The 19,001-nt window shown below is 42.2% G+C and overlaps 1 protein-coding gene across 6 annotated transcripts in view; it reads left to right on the top strand.

Moving 5' to 3' along the window:
* PPP2R2B (protein phosphatase 2 regulatory subunit Bbeta) overlaps nucleotides 1–19,001 on the top strand; it is a 466,791-nt gene that overhangs the window by 403,214 nt on the left and 44,576 nt on the right. For all 6 annotated transcript variants that reach the window (XM_036849101.1, XM_036849103.1, XM_036849104.1 and 3 more), the window contains 2 exons: nucleotides 131–308; nucleotides 13,624–13,788. In XM_036849101.1, the coding sequence (XP_036704996.1) occupies nucleotides 131–308; nucleotides 13,624–13,788 (343 nt within the window). The remainder of the gene's footprint in view (nucleotides 1–130; nucleotides 309–13,623; nucleotides 13,789–19,001) is intronic.

Here is a 19,001-nt window from a genome sequence, read left to right as displayed (position 1 = left end):
CCTTTTCTAGCTCAGAGCTCCTTTGACGTAGTCATGATTTTGTATATGATAATAAAGGACATAAACATGCACACTCTTTTCCTAGTAAAGAGCTTTGGTTCTGAAGTGATTTGTTTCTCTTGCATTCCAGGTGCCTGTCCTGAGACCCATGGACCTGATGGTGGAGGCCACCCCGCGAAGAGTATTTGCCAATGCACATACATATCACATCAACTCCATATCAGTCAACAGCGACTATGAAACCTACATGTCAGCTGATGACCTGAGGATTAACCTATGGAACTTTGAAATAACCAATCAAAGTTTTAGTATCCTTTCTTTGGGGCCAATAACCACTTGGCTTGAATCAAGAGTATTCAGGTATGAGCAAGCTTGGGGGAAAGTGGAATAGACAGGGGCAATAACAGTTGAAGACCTAGAACTTGTGGAGAACTGTTCCCTTTTAAATTACATTGGCATCTGTGATACTCGTTCATCCAAACAAAGTTAAGGAAGTACTGAATTACAAGTAGTGGACCAGGACTGCCTCTGGATTAGAACTCTGAGTCAATTCCTTCATGCAGAGGCATTTATGTGTCATGAATTACGACTAGATTTGACTTTATCAACTATAAGACCAGACCTTAGAGTTCAGGGTAGGGTTCCTTCCTCTTGTTAATGGATTCACAAATGGCCTATATGGACATTATGGACCACAGGTACACAGGAGATGTTTTTCGTTGTATCGTAATAATGAAAATAATAATGGCTGCCATTTATTGAATTCCAAGCACTGAACTGGGAATGTAATGCATAGAATCTCATTTTGAAAAATGCATATATCATTATTGTCCAGCTTGATGAATTATCACAGACAGAGCACTCCTGTGTAAGTAGCATCCAGATCAGAAAACCAAACTTTATTAGCAATGCTCATGTCCCCATCACACTTCTTCAGTCTCTACCTGCCAAGAGTATATTTGATATAACAACCCCATATTGACATTATGGGGTTGTATTATTATCTTCTGTTTAGCTAAAATTTAGAGAAGTCAAGACAATTGCTGAATGAGTATCTGACCCAGTATTCTCACCCTACTATATTGACCCTCTATTTAATATTAAAAATCGGTCATTTATTCAGCACCTATCATGTGGTCCATCCCACCACAAACCTGACTCTTCACTTGAATTCCCAACCTCAGTTAATGGTTTCACCATCCAGGTAGCTAAGCAACTGACCTAAGAGTCAATATTGTTCTTTATTCCCACTCACCAGCCTCCCCACCCCCCAACCCAATATCTGTGAGCCCTGCCTTTGCTTCGTCTAAAATATATCTCAAATCAACTCATCTTTCTCCATCTCCATGCTACCAACCCACACTAGTACAGGCCACTGTTGTCTTACCTATGTGACTGCAATAATCTACTGTCTAGTCTCCATTCTTTCTTGCTCTCCTACACAATATGTGTTCCACATAACAGAGTAGACCTTTCAACATGTAATTGAGATATCATTCCTCCCCAGATTAAAACACGCTGGTAGCTTCCTATTGAACTTAGAATAAGATCCACGTTTTTAACTCTGGACTGCAAGATTTCACATGATAGTGGCCCTGCATCCCTCTTTGATACCCTATCATACCAGTCTGCCCTGATTCACTCTGCTTCAGCCAACTATCCTCTTTTCTGTTCTTGGATAAACCTTGTTCTTACTTCCATTCTCTGCATGTGCTGTTCCCTCTTTCTGGAATACTCTGCCCCCAGAGTCCACATGGCTAACTATGTGTCATCATATAGACTTCAGTCTCCTGTCACCTCCTCAGAGGCACTTCCTCACACTAACTCCCAAGTAACCCCCAATAACCCTCTATCCCCGTTAACTTCATAACGTGTATCACTATTTGAAATTCGTTTTTTTATTTGTGTATTTGGGGTTTCCCCATATTTGAATGTGAATTTTATGACAGAAGGAACTTTGTATGATCCATTCCTATATCCCAGTACCTAGAATATTCTGACATACAGAAAGTACCATTTTGATTGGACATGTCAAGTTTGAAATACTGGTAGGTCACCAAAGTGGAGATATCCAGTGGATAATTAATCATGAAATAGAAGCTGGCAATTTCACCTTAAGTGTATATTAGTTACAGTAAAGCTCTGAATGTTCTGATATACAATAGACTCCATAATGGCTCAAACATATAAAAGATTATTTCTCTTGTAAAGTCCGATATTGATGATCTCCATCAGCAGGCAGCCTCCTCCAATCAGTGATTCAGAGATTCAGGTTCTTTCCATCTTGTGGTTCCCCAGTGTCACCATGCTTATCTGCATCTGTACAGCAAAAGAGGAAGATTGTGTAGGACCACACATGGGAGACTCTTATGAACCAGGTTCTAAAGTAGTGTGCATTCCATTGGCTAGAACTCAGTCACATGATCACATCTAACTGCAAGGCAGGCTGGGAAATGTAGCATAGCTGTTGCGAATGAGTAAAAAGACCTGGTTTAGGTACACAGTCACCTGACCTTCACCACAGAAGAGTGCTCAAGGCTTTTCACAGTTCCCCAAGGCTCTTCAGAGAATGCAGCTGTAAGCCAGTCGTGGTGATTATGGAGACTGAGAACTGACCATTAAGACCGTGACTGGCATCTTTTGTTGATCACAGAGCAGACGCGACATACTGTCTGAGCCTAGGAGAATCTGCCTACAGATTTTGCCTGAAAGTGCAGCTGCTAACAGAACGAGTGTGGGTGGTGGTTCCCTTTCTCCCTTGACATCTATTCCAAGAGCCAGAAATCTGCTCAGGCTCTGCTGAGCTTCTGCTGTCCCCAGTCTAGGTGACATGCTTTCCAAATTTTGCCTCTAGGCCTTCGAGAGGGAGGGAAGTTTCGTTAGGCATTTTAGGAGACAGATGCCTTGGGGAGAATGCAAAAGGAACATATTAATAGCACAATTGAGGTTATAGTCTGCAGATGTGTGACAGCCTGCCAGATGCTGGCATACAAATGAGACCGGGCCATTCACCCTTAAAGCAGCCATATGTAAAATAATCATTGTCGTCATGAGAATGATGATAACTGATATCTATACACTTATTTTCAACCAGACCGCCCTAAGCACTGAGCAGACTGTACAAACTGGGACCCTTTTGCTTATCGTCTCTGAAGTGCAGCCATCTCTGGGGTAGGAAACGGGCATCTTTCAAAAAAACACCAACCACCAGACAGGCCTTGTTACATCATATGTTGTTTAGCACCATTTCTATAATGCCTCTTATCCGCTAAGGAGGCAGAAGAAACATGGTTCAGTATAGAAAAATGTGGGGTTCCCAAAGCATGGTATGAGCATCCCTGAGGTGGGAGGCAAGGTTCTTCTAAATACTACATGGACGTTTTTTGTTTTCATAATTATGTATTTGTGATAATGAATATTATAAAATACAACTATCGTATCAATCCTATGATATATTACAGATACTGAAAATCCATTTAAATTACAAAGTGCATATATGTAAAGAAAAGTATCAGTAAATATTAAGGCAAGTGGCCTTGCAATATGGTTTTTAAAAAAGTCATAACTTCTAGTGACTGGCATTTGGTGTGACATTGGCATTATGGTTGAGAACAGATTCTTTGGAGTCCAACAAGCTTAAAATTCTCACCCAGCTCTGCTACTTGCTGGCTGTGTAAGCTTTAGCATGTCTTTTAACTTAGCCAAGCCTCTACTTCATGATCTGTAGAGAGGAGCTCTGAAAAAGAGGATCGTTAGAATTTTTTTAAAAGGTGTTTATACACACACACACACATACACATATATATATGTGTATATATATATATATATATGTATATATATATATATACATATATATATATACATATATATATATGTATGTGTATATACATATATATACACATACATATATGCTTAAGGCAGTACCTTGCTAAGTAAATGATCAGTAAACAGTGACCACCACAAAAGGAAACTAGAAAAGTTGAGTGTTAGAAAGGTGGATTCTGTTCTGCTGAATTCATTATCTGGGTCATCTTCTCAATTCTAGACACCTCCTTTGGTTCTGCAGTTTGATGTTCTTTGCAAGATGTTACTCATTATACCCTAGTTACCAGATATCCGCAGGGTCTCTGAGGTCCAGCCCTTGTGTTTAGCACCGTATCAGAGGGAGGCATTCCTAGCCTTATGTTACCTGGTCTTGAATCCTCTTCCTTCCATCTGTAGCCAGTCTGTCCCTGTTTTGTGTAACAGGTTCTGGCTTAAAGTGGTCAAACTTTGGCCTTAATGGGTTAACTACATCAGGACAATAATAAATCATTTCTAGATTAGTGATATTCTAGGGCAAGAGGCAGCCCTAACTTTTCAATAAAAGAAAATTGCTAGAAAAGGATGTTTCTTAATTATGAAAACTACAGTATACCTAGGATCCTTTGAACTCTGTTCTCAGAACTAAGAATGAGTTGACCTGGGCTCCTACCTAGTCCAATATGGGACCTATTAAATAAATCCACATCGAGTAAAAAGTAAATATACAGTCCTCAGTAACTATATACTGAGCACCTAGTTTGTGCCAGGCCCTGCAATAAGCCATGGGGATAGAAGAGTGAAAAGAAACAAATTTTCTGCTTTCAGAATGACATTCACCAAATAATCACACTGATGAGTGTATTATTACAAACTGAAATAAGTCCTGTGAAGAAAGGGCATATGGTTTTGTGAATGCATTTTTAAAAACCTGATGTAGACTAGGGCATAAAAGAAGGCTTTCCTGAGGACTGATTGTTAAGTTGAGATTTGTAAGAGGAAGAGTATGAGCTAACTTGGCAAAGAAGTGGGAAAAGATCAGTCCACCATGTACAAAGGTCCTGTGGCAGGAGGGAGCATGGTATGTTGGAGGAACTCAAGAAGGCCCGAGAGTGAAGTAAAGCATGGTGTGAGCAAGCTAGAAAGATGAGCACAGACACACCTTGCATAAATCCAGTCTCTAGGCATGAGACAGAGGATTTCTCCGGGAGAAAACAACTGGATTCCAGGGGTACTTGATCTCTGACTTGGTCTTTATCAGCCCTCTGCATCAGCTTCACTTGTCAACCGAGCTGAGGCCCTTTTGGATTTGATTGCCTATCAGGGTACCGTAACCACGACGCTTGGCTTCTAGCTCTGTCACTCCTTAGTACCATGGACAGCAGTCTTCCTTTTAATCCAATAGGATTCTGCCAGGCAAGCTTTGAGGGACGCTGTGGGGCTCGTACAAATTTCTCTCCCTTGTTGCTGCTGTGGCTTTCATCCACAACTGTATATATCAATCTTAGCCTGGCATTTAGTGTAATAGGAGAACATTCCTTCCAGTGACACGTCCAGCACATTGGCCTGTGTGTGCCATTGCGGCCCCCTCCTTGCCATATTAAATGCAGCCTTTGGTGGGTTGTCTCAGGCCTGTTGCCTTGCTTGTGTGGCTGCTGGCCCTCTGTATCTGACGCCAGACCTAACGCTTTTGGGGCCTGGGGATTTCTCCTCCCACAGAGCAAGCCCTTTGAGCCTCATGTTATCAGGGGAAAGGGCAAGAATGCAACTCTGCAGACTTCTTTCGGACTTCTTGAACGTCCTTGGGGCGGTATCACTAAGTAGTTGGGAAGGCAGACTCTGGAGTCAGATTCACTGGATTTGAACCCAGCTCCATCTCCTAAAATCTGTGTGACCTTGACAAGTTGCTTAACATTTCTCTGGCCCTCAATTTCCTCATCAGTTAATGGGAATAATAATACCACCTATCTTAAGAGGTTGTTGTGAGGTTTAAATGAGGTTGTCTTGTAAAGTATTTAGCCAAGTGCCTGCACAAAGAGAAGGCTCTATAAATAGTAGCTTTTATTATTTGAGGCGTATCCCCAACCCCCTGTTCTTCCTACCTTGCTGCTTGGATCCCATTCTCTCCTAAGAAAACCACAGGCTAAATGAGCCACACTATATAGGCCTGGCATCTTGGCCTATTGACCTACTGTGAGTTTTCTGCATCTTAAAAAAAAAAACCTTGCCTAAAGAAGACTGCTAAGTCACAAGAATGAAGTAAAGTAAAACCCAGAAACATTTTTTTATTTAATTTTTTAAATTAATTTTTATTGGAATACAGTTGATTTACAATGTTGTGTTAGTTTCTGCTGTACAACAAAGTGAATCAGTTATACGTATACATATATCCACTCTTTTTTAGATTCCCATATAGGTCATTACAGAGTACTGAGTAGAGTTCCCTGTAGATAACTAATAAGAACCCATAAACATTTATTGAGCACTTACTATGTGCACTGGAGATGCCAAGATGAATAAAACTCCATCCCTGATATCATGGTCCATGTAATCTGGAGGGAATGTGAGTTCAACCAGAGAAGCAAAACCAGTAGAAGAGGGTGTGTGTGTGTGTGTGTGTGTGTGTGTGTGTGTGTAGAGTGAGTGAGAGAGAGAAAGAGAGAGAGAGACAGATTGACATATTACCATGAATTAGCCTTGTAATTGTGTGACTGGCCAAGCAAATCCAAAGTCTGTAAGGCCAGCAGTCAGGCACGGAAAAATCATAAGCAAGCTAGAACACCACAGGCATAGGCATCAGAGGCTACATCCACAAATGGCTATCAAGAAGGAAGATTTAGAGAGAAGGGAGAGAAACTGTAGCCTCAGCATCCATTTGGCGTCTCTTCCTCAAGGAAGACCTAAGCTTTTGTTTAAATGCCTTCCAACTGATCAATTCAGGCCCACCCAGGATAATCTCCCTTATGATTAAATTAAAGCAACTGGTTAGGGCCTTTAACCATGTCTGCAGAATCCCTCACAGCAACACCTAGATTACTGTTTGACTGAATAACTGGGAAAACTTGTGCATATGTGCAAAGTGGCTGCTTTCTCTCTTTTGTCCTTCAACTCAACCTGAGAGAATAAACCTTGTTAACCTACCACAACCAGAAACATTTTAGAAATGTTTAGCCTAACCAAGTTAACATATCACAAAGCTACCAAAGTGAGTATGTGGACAGAGGGAGACAGACATGTGACCATACTAAGGAAGATGAGACTAACAGTTTTGGGGAGCCTCTGTTAAGTAGCAGGTATATTACATCATCTGTAGTTTTCTTCCTCTCTTTGTTGATAAATTAACAAGTTCAAAGGCATTTGAGATTAGGTAACTGGTCACAGGATTGGGAATTAAAATCTAGATCTGTCTCACTCTATACTCCAGTAAGATGTACTCTATCACACTATCTTAAATTACTCAAATAATAATAATACACGTTAAGTGTGTTCATAGAGGTGCCTTCAAGGTGCTGTGGATACACAGGTAGAAAGAATCATGAGAGAAGGGCTAGAATACTTCATACAGAAAGTAACACTTGGGTTGGCCTTTGAAGGAAATATTGAGTATTTTCTAATGGAGAAATGTCAAGCTTTGTGTCACATGAATAGGAAAGAGGCTGTGGTTATGGGACTTTCACATACCACGCCCCACAACCCTGTCATAAAGGACGTCTTATCCCAGTGTCTTTTGAGCTCAACACATACATAAAAGCAGTACCTAACAGGGCACCATGTGTCTCTTTGTCAATCCTCTCATATTGAGTCTAGCGATTGGCAAAACCCTTTATGAATATTTGCACACTGGCTTTTTTTAAGCTCTTAAGAGAGGAATATCCCTTGGAGTCCTCTTTGGAGATTTCCAGTGTGTTATCATCAAGCAACATGTCCATTCAGCTGACAAGATCTGGATGCTTTGTAATCACTACTTTATATCCAAAGATTAAATTGAGACTTTGGAAAGGAAATAAAGACTTCAAAGAAACTCATGTGCCCTAAAATGGAATCCAACTCTAATATGCTCAGTTTTCAAGGCCATGATAAGGCTATTCTCCACCTTGGCAGACTTTAAGAGCTATCTGAAAAGCTTCAACTGCTTTTGCACATGGGTATCTTACCCAGGTAAACTTAGATTCCACTCTCCAGCTCTCCCTGCAGACAGGCCTCCTGCTGGACTCTGCTGTCATTGGTTGGCTTAGATAAAAAGAAAGGGGAAAAAAAAAAAAACCTTGTCAGTATCAGCAAAATTAGCAGTGATAAAGACAGAAGCATATGAGGACACCTTCAAAAGCCCACAAACCTAATGCATATAAAATCTATCTTTGGAAAAATACATGGTTTCTTTGAAAGTTGGGATTATTCAGTCCACTGTAAAGCCCTTTAATAAATAGCTTTTTCTCCATTATCTTATTTGATCATCAAAATTTCTCAGAGACTGACAGAGTTAACAGAATGATACCCATCCAAAGGCAAAGAAACTGAAACCCAGAGAGATAAAATGACTTTCCCATGTTCTCCGAGCAAAAGAGAGTTGGAATCAAAACTGAATCCCAATCTTTTGACCCCATTTTGTTACAGTATTTATCACAGTATTATCTTCAGTTTTACCCAGAGGTGAGGTTCCTGGTCTCTCAACTCTCTCAGAGATGGTTCTAAGCCAAGGAAACTACTTTTTTTTAACTGTTTGTTTTCTTGGTTTAATAATATGTATTCATTATAGAGACTATAAAATGACCTATAATCTCACCACCTAATTTTGTGTATATGCAACGAATTTACATCGCAATTTTAACTTAATGCTAGCTAACTCAACAATAAGGGCTCAGAAAAATAAGTTAATAAGGAAATAAAAGAAAAGGGAAAATTTTTTTATTTCTTGATTTATTCAGGAAGCTTCCTCCTGTTCAGTCTGGGGCCACACACACACACACACACACACACACACACACATGTGTGCACATACACACCCCACCCACTCACACATATGCACTTTCTTTCTCACTTCCCTGCTTTGTCTGTTTAGCAGTTATTACTACCTAATATACTATATATTCTATTTATTTATCTTGTTTAGTGACCATGTTCCCTACTAGAATATAGGCTCCACAGATCAGGGGGATTTTTGGTCTGCTTTGGTCACTGCTATATCCCCTGTACCTAGAAAAACCCTGGCAGATTCTTTGTGAATGTTTATGAAATACATGAAGGAACAAATGAATGAGTGGACCCAAGCTAGGGTTACTGAAGGATAACTTAATGCCAGCCTTAGAATCTAATCCCCCTGTAAGATATAGCTATGTTTCCTTCCATTCTGTTCTCTCTCTCTCTCTCATTCTTTTTACATGGCTATGATTAAACTGTATATATTTTGTATCTAACTTACCTCACCTAAAATTATACATGTATATAATAAGCATAGAAAATATCTTGTCTTTTTCCATCTTAAAATACCACAACTTCATTAAAAGAAAACGTGGACATGAAAACTCATAATTGAAAAGAAAAAAAATTCATAGACCCACCCCATTGGAATTATCACTAACATTTGGTACTTTTGCCTTTTAGGTCATCAGTTTCAGAGTGTAAGTTTTAAATGACATTATGATCACACTATAGATAGACTTTTTCATACAAGTTTTTTAACAGACTTGGCATTTCATTGCATAAACAATTAAATGAGATGGATCAGAATTTACTGAATCGTTTCCCTATTTCTGTATATTTAGGCTGCTGTCAATTTTTTTCTTTTATAATATCACAATAGACATTTTTTTATAAAAAGCTTTTCCAAATTTGGGTTTAAGGAAATGACTTTTGAATGGTCCCTATGCTACCCTTTAGCATCCTGCCATAATCCCCTTCATTCCCTCACCCCACTGCTGATGTAATTTATGGCTCTGGCTTCTTATTTGTTTGAAGCTCATCCCTTAAGGGGTGACCTCCCAGTGTCTTCAATTATTATTTTAAATGATGCCTTAGGCTATTGCCTGGCACAGCAGTGCCCTCACCTTCCCGCCTTCGGCCTTCCAAACATGGAGCTCAGCTGCCAAACTGGCTGTGCCCCCTCCCGTCTTCAGCACTGCTTCCAGAGTCCCAGCAGAGAGGCAGATTAACCCCTTTTGTTAGCAGAGGTAATTTGCCTGGGCTCCGCATTAATAAGGAATGCCATAAGCGGTTGGGGTCAGGATGAACAGATCTGTCAAGCCCCAGGGTTAATTTAATAGCAATCTGTTGGCTGTCTGCCTTGTATATTAGCCGTGAATCCAGTGCTCTGTTTTGCTTTTGCCGTTTAGTTCTTTGGGACAACAGGGAAATAATTTGGATAGAGAGCTCTAAAAGATAGGAGAGAGAAAATTGACTGTCAACATGCATCATTCCATTTCCAAGATAATACAGGGAGCCCTGCACTGCTCCTCTCCTTTCTCCTTCCCTCCCAACATGAAGGGCACAACCACGTATGCTGGAGGTGTGTATCTCCCTTTAGAACAGTGTAAGGGAAAAGGCTGGGTTTCTAGGTGATGCAGGTGTGAAATATGCTCTCTTGTCATCCCCATAAGCCATTGAAGTTTTGTAAACTAGACTCCTTCTCCCAAATGTTTTTAGAACTCAGAAAATCCTCCGCAGTTAACAATTCAAGAAATCCCTTCTCACGTTTCTGTCTCAACTTACGGTTCCAAAAAAAAAAAGAAATTCATCACATCAGAGAACACAAAAATCCTAGGTCCGATGCTGTGTCCAAATTCTGGTTCTGAAAAATGTAGCCCCCAGAGTGGTCGGTGAATTGAGAGAGCACAGGTTCAAAGCAGAATCCCTGTTGGATTAACCAGGGGAGTTTCAAGAGAGCCAGAATTACATCACTCGGAAAGGCTGGCTCTGTGAGGGCCATTCATCAGGGGAGGAGAGTGGAGTGTGGTCAAGAACCCAGGCTCTAGAGTCGGACAAACTTGGGTTCAAATCCCAGCTCCACCCTCTATGGTCATATGACCTTGAGTAACTTAACATCAGTCACTATTTCCTCTGCCGGAAAATAGGCCTATTAATAATATTAACATCATAAGGGTGAGATGAAAGTCAAATGAGACAATGCATGGCACGTGATGAACATTAACTACTGCTTATTATTATCTTCCTTGTTTTCCTTATCATCACAGTTACAAAAAAGAGGATTGGAGTCATGGTTTCTCCCCTGAACCCCTTAGAGTCAACCCAGACAAGCCCTCTAGTCAAAAGGGAGATGCTTGGGGATGAGGGATGGTGGGCAGGCTTAGAGGTCCAGGATGGATGGGAGGGAAGGAAGGAGGAAGGGTCCAGAGGCAGCAGCCCTAAGCAGACTCAGTTCTGATGCAGTTCTTGATGGTGGAGGTTGTTCCTGGTTTCATATGTATGTTTAAGCCCTTCGTTTTCACACATTCTAACTTTTGGGCTTTATTTTTAGGTGAGAAAAAAATAACCGTAGATGTGGCACCTCCCCCTACCACACATCCAAGATCCCTTCCAGTTAAGCTTGTTTTTAGAGCTATCCTGGTAGAGGTTGAGAAAGCTGACACCAGATTTTCTTGCCCTATTTTGGGAAAAGAGAAACATGCTCACTGGCACAGTAGGGTATGGAGGCTCTTTCTGGAGGGCGATACAATCTGACAACAGCTGAACACTACCCTCTGCTTAACCCCACCCTGTATCGTGACCGCAAAGCCCAGGGCATGGGTCAGGGGACTGGGGAGGACATCAGAGCTGCAGCTTGGGGCCTCCTTCTGGGGGGCACTGGCTCCTGCTCCCCAGCAAGTGATACTAACTTCAGTAATATTTATAACTCTGGTAGCAGTTGAGTTGAAAGGTAGTGTTTTCACTACCTTTAGTGAAAAGGTAGTGGATCAAGGGAACCCACATGCTCTGGAGACCCAAGAAATATTTGCATCTGGATTCATGAGGGAAATTGTAGTAAAATGAAATGTTAGTTGTCTCAAGCTAATTTTAGGAAAAAAACCCAACAGGATTTATACGAGGTAATTGAAAGGGAAAGAGGGACAACCAAACATAAAGCCATTATTGCACCAGATGACATGCCGGAGCATGGGTGATGTTTGATAATAGATGACTACTTTGTTAGTGCTAATGTGACTAAAAATATCAGTATAATTACTCGTACCTCATCTAAACTCTGAGGAGATCATGCTACCAACTACATGAAAAGCATAGGAGACTTTTATCCAACCCAGTCTAATAGCAGCATCTGTATCAAGTTACTGCTTGTTGATTCAATGCAGTGTTTTCCAAAATGTGGTATATAAGCTCCTGGCACAGACATAAATATGTTCATTTTAATGGTTAAAAGCATTTATCTTAGGTACGGTATATTATTTAAAATGTAACTAGCTCATTAAATCCATGATTTTATGAATATTGGATTACAGCTTAGGCAAGGCTAAGTAAAGAAAAAAGTGAGTCGATTTAAGTTGATGTGGAGAAAAAAATGTTAAGTTAAAAAATGCTACCTAGTGATATACAGGTGGGGCGAAATCACAAATGTGACTCAAAAGTGAGAATCATATTGGTTCACAGCATCCACATCACAAGGCCTGTTCCTTTGCAGGAAGTTGCTGGGTCCTTGGACAGCACTTCAGCCCCAGCGAGGTACCACCGTACCTGCACCCAGGTCCCCCGAGCTCTCAGTAGAGGTGGGAAGGGATCAGCCCAAACTCACTCCCACCGAAGACGTTTGTTTCCACTGGGTCACTGTCATAGATGAAAGTCCAAATGTTTCATTTCAATACACAAGGATGTGGTCTTTAAAAATAGAGGTATAATAATTCTTGATCAGAAAGGAAAATACTGAGGAGGAAAAAACCCGATGATAAAACTAACGGTATATTCCATTGGAGGCTAAAACTGTCATGCCGTACAATTGGATGGCTTCTTTTTAATGCTTAAACTCCCACATAAGCTCTAAAGCGAATCACAGCTTACAGAGACTTGAGGTCCTGTATATCCTCAATAAGAGAAATTTTGCGTAATTACTAAAGAGTACAAATCTTGCACCTGGGATAAAATTCTAGTACTGCCACTCTTCAGCCATGTGACTTGGGGCAAGTTACTTACATACGCTGAGACTCCGTTTCCCCCCTTGAAATAATGGGGGTAAGAAAGTGCTGATTATAGAGCTGTTATAAGGATTAAATGAAAGAAAGTACATGATATGCTTTGCACAGTGACTGACCTATAGTCAGTGCTCAATAAGTGGTAGCTGCTATTATTATTATTATCAACATATTATTTAAAAACATATTATTTAAAAACATCTAAGGGATTTCATGGAAGAGGATTTGCAGTCTGTCCTAGATATCATGTATCAGCCCAGGAGTTTAGATGAAGATTCAAATATATTGGATTATTTAGTTGGAATATATTGGATTATTTAGTTGGAATGGGGCTGGTTTCTTAACCACTGTTGTAAAATGAGAAATGAAAGCCTTTGCAGCTTGATACATTTTAGCATGATTGCATGAGCAGGTAACCTTGATGTGATGGGGCATCTACACGTTATGAGGGATGAAATCCTGATAAGGAGCCAGGGAGACCTGAGTTCTAGTGCTGCCTGTGGCCACTGAGTAACCCTGGGCCTCATCTGCCCGGGACCACTATTACCTGCCTATTTGCTCACAGAGTTATGATGAGGATCCCCCGTGTGGGCTCACTGCTAACATGGTACAGTAAAGTAAGGCGGTGATGCTACAGTTACCCCCAAGTCTCCCCCTTCTCCTGGTCCCCTCCTTGACTCGTCTGTGCCAGATATCGTCGACATCAAGCCGGCCAACATGGAGGAGCTCACAGAGGTGATCACAGCGGCCGAGTTCCACCCCCATCACTGCAACACCTTCGTGTACAGCAGCAGCAAAGGGACAATCCGGCTGTGTGACATGCGGGCGTCGGCCCTGTGTGACAGGCACACCAAATGTGAGTAGCCAGCAGCCCAGGGCTCGTGGCAGGGATGGGCCACTGGCCCCTGACATGTGGGAGGAGAAGGGGGAGGGCCTGGAGGGGTTTGACCTCCTTTCCCACCTCAGACACACTGGGAGTAAAGAAACTACACGTGTTGGCCTGACCCGGGAGTCAGTTCCATGTTTGGTATTTTGATAAAGAGGAAACCTCACGTCCAATCCCACAAACATTGGCTTCCGGCTGTGGAATACAGAGATGAACAAGACATGAGCCCTGTCACGTAACATTGTGACATGATCTGAATTATGTTTTAAGATTCCTCTTGCTGCCCTGGGGAGAATGAACCTGCAGAGTAGAAGTGGGGGACCAGTTAGGGGATGGTTGCGATATCCAGGCAGGAGATGCAGGTGACCTGGACAAGGGCAGGGTGTGGAAATGGAGAGGAGCGGACTGGTTCTGGACAGATCTTGGCAGTAGAGTTAACTGGACTTGCTGGACAGTGTGGGAGGCTGCGAAAATACAAGAATCAAGAATAGCAGCTGGGGACACTAAGTTAACACTGTATTGTGTATTTGAAAGTTCTTAAGAGAATAGGTCTTAAAAGTTCTCATTATAAAAAAAAAATTGCAACTATGCATGGTGATGGGTGTTAACTAAACTCATTGTGGTGATTATTTTGCAATATATACATGTATCAAATCATTATGCTGTTCACCTAAAACTAATATAATGTTATATGTCAATTATACCTCAACTTTAAAAAAAAAAATAACAGCTGGGGGAAAGGGTTAGTGGCTTCTTGGAGAGAGTGAGGCTTTGGGAACCAGCACCCTAGAAGGCCCAGTGATCCTAGTGGGCACCAGGGAAGAGCTTCAGAGAGAAGGGATGGGATAAAGTCCACCAGGCTCACAGACCCTGGGATCACGCTGGAGTTTTCAGGGCGTTGACTGAGCAAAGCAGCTCCGAACTAGTCGGGGCTGAGTGCTTGGGGGGCCAAAGGCTAAGACCGATGTAAGCGGGTAAAGCAAGAGTCAGCTGCGGTAGCCAGAATGGGCCTGGAGCTAGCAGGGAGGTTTTCTAGAAAACAAAACTCCCCAGAGTGAAGGTGCCTAGAGGGCACTGGTCACCCATGTCCAGTGTCAGACTAAATACCGTGCAGCTGCCAGGATGTTCAGGAGCCGTGAGAGCTGTTTGTCTGGCCGGCACCTTCTGCTGGGTGTCACTCTGCCACTGCAGGCTGGACAGCCGGGAGTGAAGACCTTTCTCTCCCACAGCCCCAGCTTTCGCTTTTAATTCCTATGGAACCTGAGCGATGTGATGACTCTCTGTGTAGGTGTATGGCTAGGAGAGGTGTGAATATCTGGGTCACTTTGATCATTTCTGTTTGCTCATTCGCTGTGAGGAGTATTGCACAGGGGAGCTGGTACGTCTAGTGTAGTGGGATGTAGACTGTGTGGATTCCAGAGACATACAGACCCAGGTCAGAGGCAGGCTTCACCCCTTATTAGCCGTCTGACTTTGTCCAACTTTCCTTTACCTTTCTGAGCCTCAGTTTTCTCATACGTAAAATGGGTAAGATAATAACATCCACCTCATGGGTGTGTCATGGAGATTAGATAACTATTAAGAATTGTTAATGCGATGTTTCATACTAAGGGTGTTTTATGCTTCCAGAAGATTTCAATTCCGATGATCCACATTTCCAGTACTCAATCGCCATTGTGTAGCTAGTAGCTACCTTATTGGACAGTGCTGATTTATGATTTCCTTCATTGCAGAAGGTTCTCTTGAAGAGTACTGATCTATACTATTGGCTCCTTGAGGGTGTGGACTTACTTCGTTTTGTTCACTGCTGTTTCCCTAGCACCTGAAACAGTACCCAGCCCGTGATAGATGCTTTATCGATATTTGCTGGTGTCTGTGCTGGTATTGATCTTTGAGCAGTACTTCCTTATAAGCCAAAAAGGGGGAAATGTTCAAGGCAGAAGGATCAGCATGTGCAAAGGTGCTGAGGCATGAACGATCATAACACTTTTGGAACTGCAGGGTGACTGATATGACTGGCATATAGGGAATGACTTGGAGAGGGAAGAGTTGAAGTTCAGGAGGAAGGCAGGAGACTGGTCATAATGGCCATGATAATGGACTTGAATTTTCTCTCAAAGTCAGTGAACAGCCACTAGAGTAACCAGGGGACTGATTGGAATTATTTTTGGGAGAAGTTGCTTAGACTGAAGGCAGAAGGATGGAGGTTGGGTTCTGTCTGGGAGAACAAAGAGTCAAGAAAAGAGGTTAGGAAGATTCTATAACGTACGCAAGGATTTCTTAACGACGCACTATTGAATTGGGGGCACACGATCCTTTCTTTGGGGGTGGCAGCTGTCCTATGCATTGTAGGATGTTTAGCAGCACCCCCAGCCTCTACACACTAGATGCAGGCAGCAAAGGCCAGTTATGACAACCAAAAATGTCTCCAGACATTGTGATGTATCCTGGGGTGAAAATTGCTCCCAGCTGAGAATCACAGATGTAGACTAAAATTCATTGGCAATCCTTCAGCGTGATCTTCTTGTATCTATGATGTATCCATTACTATTAAGCACTCTGAGGGGTACAGTGGAAAGGGTAAGACATCTCCTAACACTCAAGGAATTTCAAGTTTGGCTGGTGAGGCAAGATGTACCCAGGACACCCAAATGAGTGGTAGAGACGATTAGGAGTTGGGATATCTGGGGAAGTGGGGAGGGAGGGACATTGCAGGTAGACCCCACAGGGGAGGCAGAGGCTGAGTGGTAGTGTTGAAGCACAAGTAGGATTTGGTTAGGTAGGAAATAGAGAGAAGGGTGTTTGGGGTTGTACACACAAGAATGGGCAAAAGCCTGAAGTTAGGAAATGACATGAAACCTTTAAAGAGCCTTAGCAAGAAGTGTTGGGCTTGGGTAAAAGGGGAATATGGAGGAAAAGAGGTCAAATAGAGATGATGGTTTATATCAAGTCAGTCATTGAAGGTCAGAGTCAGAAGTTACGCCTTCGTCCATTCATTCATTCATTCATTCATTCATTGAGTACCTGCTTTATACTCAGAGTCTGGCTCCTATGGTAGCCCGTCCTTCTTAAACTTTTCCACCAAGTACAGCATTCCCAGACCCAGGCTGTGAGCCTGACTGCTGTGCAGGAAGGGCACCAAAAGGCCATCCAGCCTCTCTGATGTGCTCTGGGTGGCCCGGCCTCTCAGCAAAGGCAAAACTGCACGTGCCTGCCAGAGGCCTGGGGCTCCAGGGGAGGTGCTGACCACAGTGGGTTTTCTTTGAAGTCTTATTTTGCCATCTTAAAATTTCACATGGATTTTGTATTTTATTCCCATAAAATGACTACTTTCCATTTAATTTAAAGATTACATTTCTACCCATCCCCAAATTTCAAGCAAAATTGACATTTCCAAAAGATGCAGCATTTATCTGCGGCTTCCTATACCACCTGGTGCACCCCCATATCGTCCTCCTTCCTGACCTCCAAGGATGCATACATGTGCCCCAGTTAGAGAAGCACAGCTCCCAGTATGTGGAGAGCAATTGGAGATCATTTGGCTGGAGAACAGAGCTATAGAATTTATGTTTTATGGAAGATTAACACAGTGGTGGCGGGAAGAAACATAGGAGAATTAGAAGGTTTTGCTTTAGTCTCAATACAGTGGAAATTCATAACCTAGATAAGAATGGTAGCACAGGGAACTCTACTCAGTACTCTGTAATGGCCTATGTGGGAAAAGAATCTTAAAAAGAGTGGATACATGTATATGTATAACAGACTCACTTTGCTGAACACCTGAAACTAACACAACATTGTAAATCAACTATACCCCAATAAAAATTAAAAAAAAAAAAAGATGGTAGCTATGGAAATTGAAAGAAAGGAAAGGGAAAAAGAAACATTTTTCTTTCAAAATAACTGTGGGGATGTAAAGCAATATTAGAGATTGATGTCCATCACACGTGGATATTGTTCAATATCCTTCACCTCTAGACTATAAACTCTCTGAGGACAAGAACTGAATCTATTTTGCTCACACTGTATCACAAAGGACTGACACACAAACAGGTGCTCAGTAAATATTGATTCAATAAATAAATTTATGCCTGAGAGTTGACATAAATGGCATGTGAATTGTGGACTAATAAGAAGCCATACTGAAGGAGAGTGAACAGTTGAGGACCAGTCTGGGACATGCTGTGTGGGAGGTGACATAAGCTGTCTGACCGGGCTTGAAGGGCCACCAACCCAAAGTGGATGCCAGAGACGGCACGAGAAGCCCGGTGTGTTCACAGCCCAAAGTGGCAGACACCAGCCTGGGCTCTGGGGTCAGACAGACCCACAGGAGGGCTGGATAGTGAGGAGGAAGCTGATTGGGAGGCTTGGTGAACTCTGAACTCAAGATGGAAAAAGGATAAGGCCTTAGGCATTTCTAGAACTAGAATTGTTTAGAGAAGAAGCTTTGGAATCAGAACTCAGCTCTGTCGCTCAGCAGCTGTGTGACCCCCAATCAAGTTTTGAATCCCTCTGAATCCCAAGTTCCTCCTTTGAACATAGAAATAATATAATAAAGACCGTCTCAGGGCTGGTTGTTCCCAAGGAGTAACTGTCCTCAAGTGTATAAGAGCCTAACCCTCTGCCAGGCACACAGGAGACAGTGAACGGCAGCAGCAGTTACCACAGTTACGCCTCCTGAGTACCCCCCGGTTCCAGACCTGCAGCTCTAAGAGGCCTGAACCTCCAACCTTTATTCCATGTCCACAAGCCCCATTAGTCATTTATTTAATTAGTACTTGTTGAGCACACACTATATGTCAGGTACTATACCAGACTCTGGGGACACAATGGTGAGCAAAACCAGATCTGCTTTCTTCCCTCTTAGAGCTCAAGGTCTATACTAGTGAGGGTTTGCAGAGGAACAGAACCAATAGTAGATATATATATATATCATATATATACACATATGCATATATATACACACACACACATATACACGTGTGTATGTATATATAAATGTGAAAGACTTGTTATAAGTATTCATAACAATTATGGTCGTGCAATCATGGAGGCTGACAAGTCCCAGGACCTTCAGTGGGGCTGCAGGAGAGCCGATGAGGTAGTTTTAGTCCAAAGGCCAGCAGACTCGTGACCCAGGAAGAGCTGATGGTCCAGTTCAAGTGCAAAGGCAGGAAAAAAAT

The sequence above is a fragment of the Balaenoptera musculus genome, chromosome 3 (assembly GCF_009873245.2).
Source record: "Balaenoptera musculus isolate JJ_BM4_2016_0621 chromosome 3, mBalMus1.pri.v3, whole genome shotgun sequence".
Classification (NCBI taxonomy): domain Eukaryota; kingdom Metazoa; phylum Chordata; class Mammalia; order Artiodactyla; family Balaenopteridae; genus Balaenoptera; species Balaenoptera musculus.
This window is presented reverse-complemented; position numbering and strand designations above follow the sequence as displayed.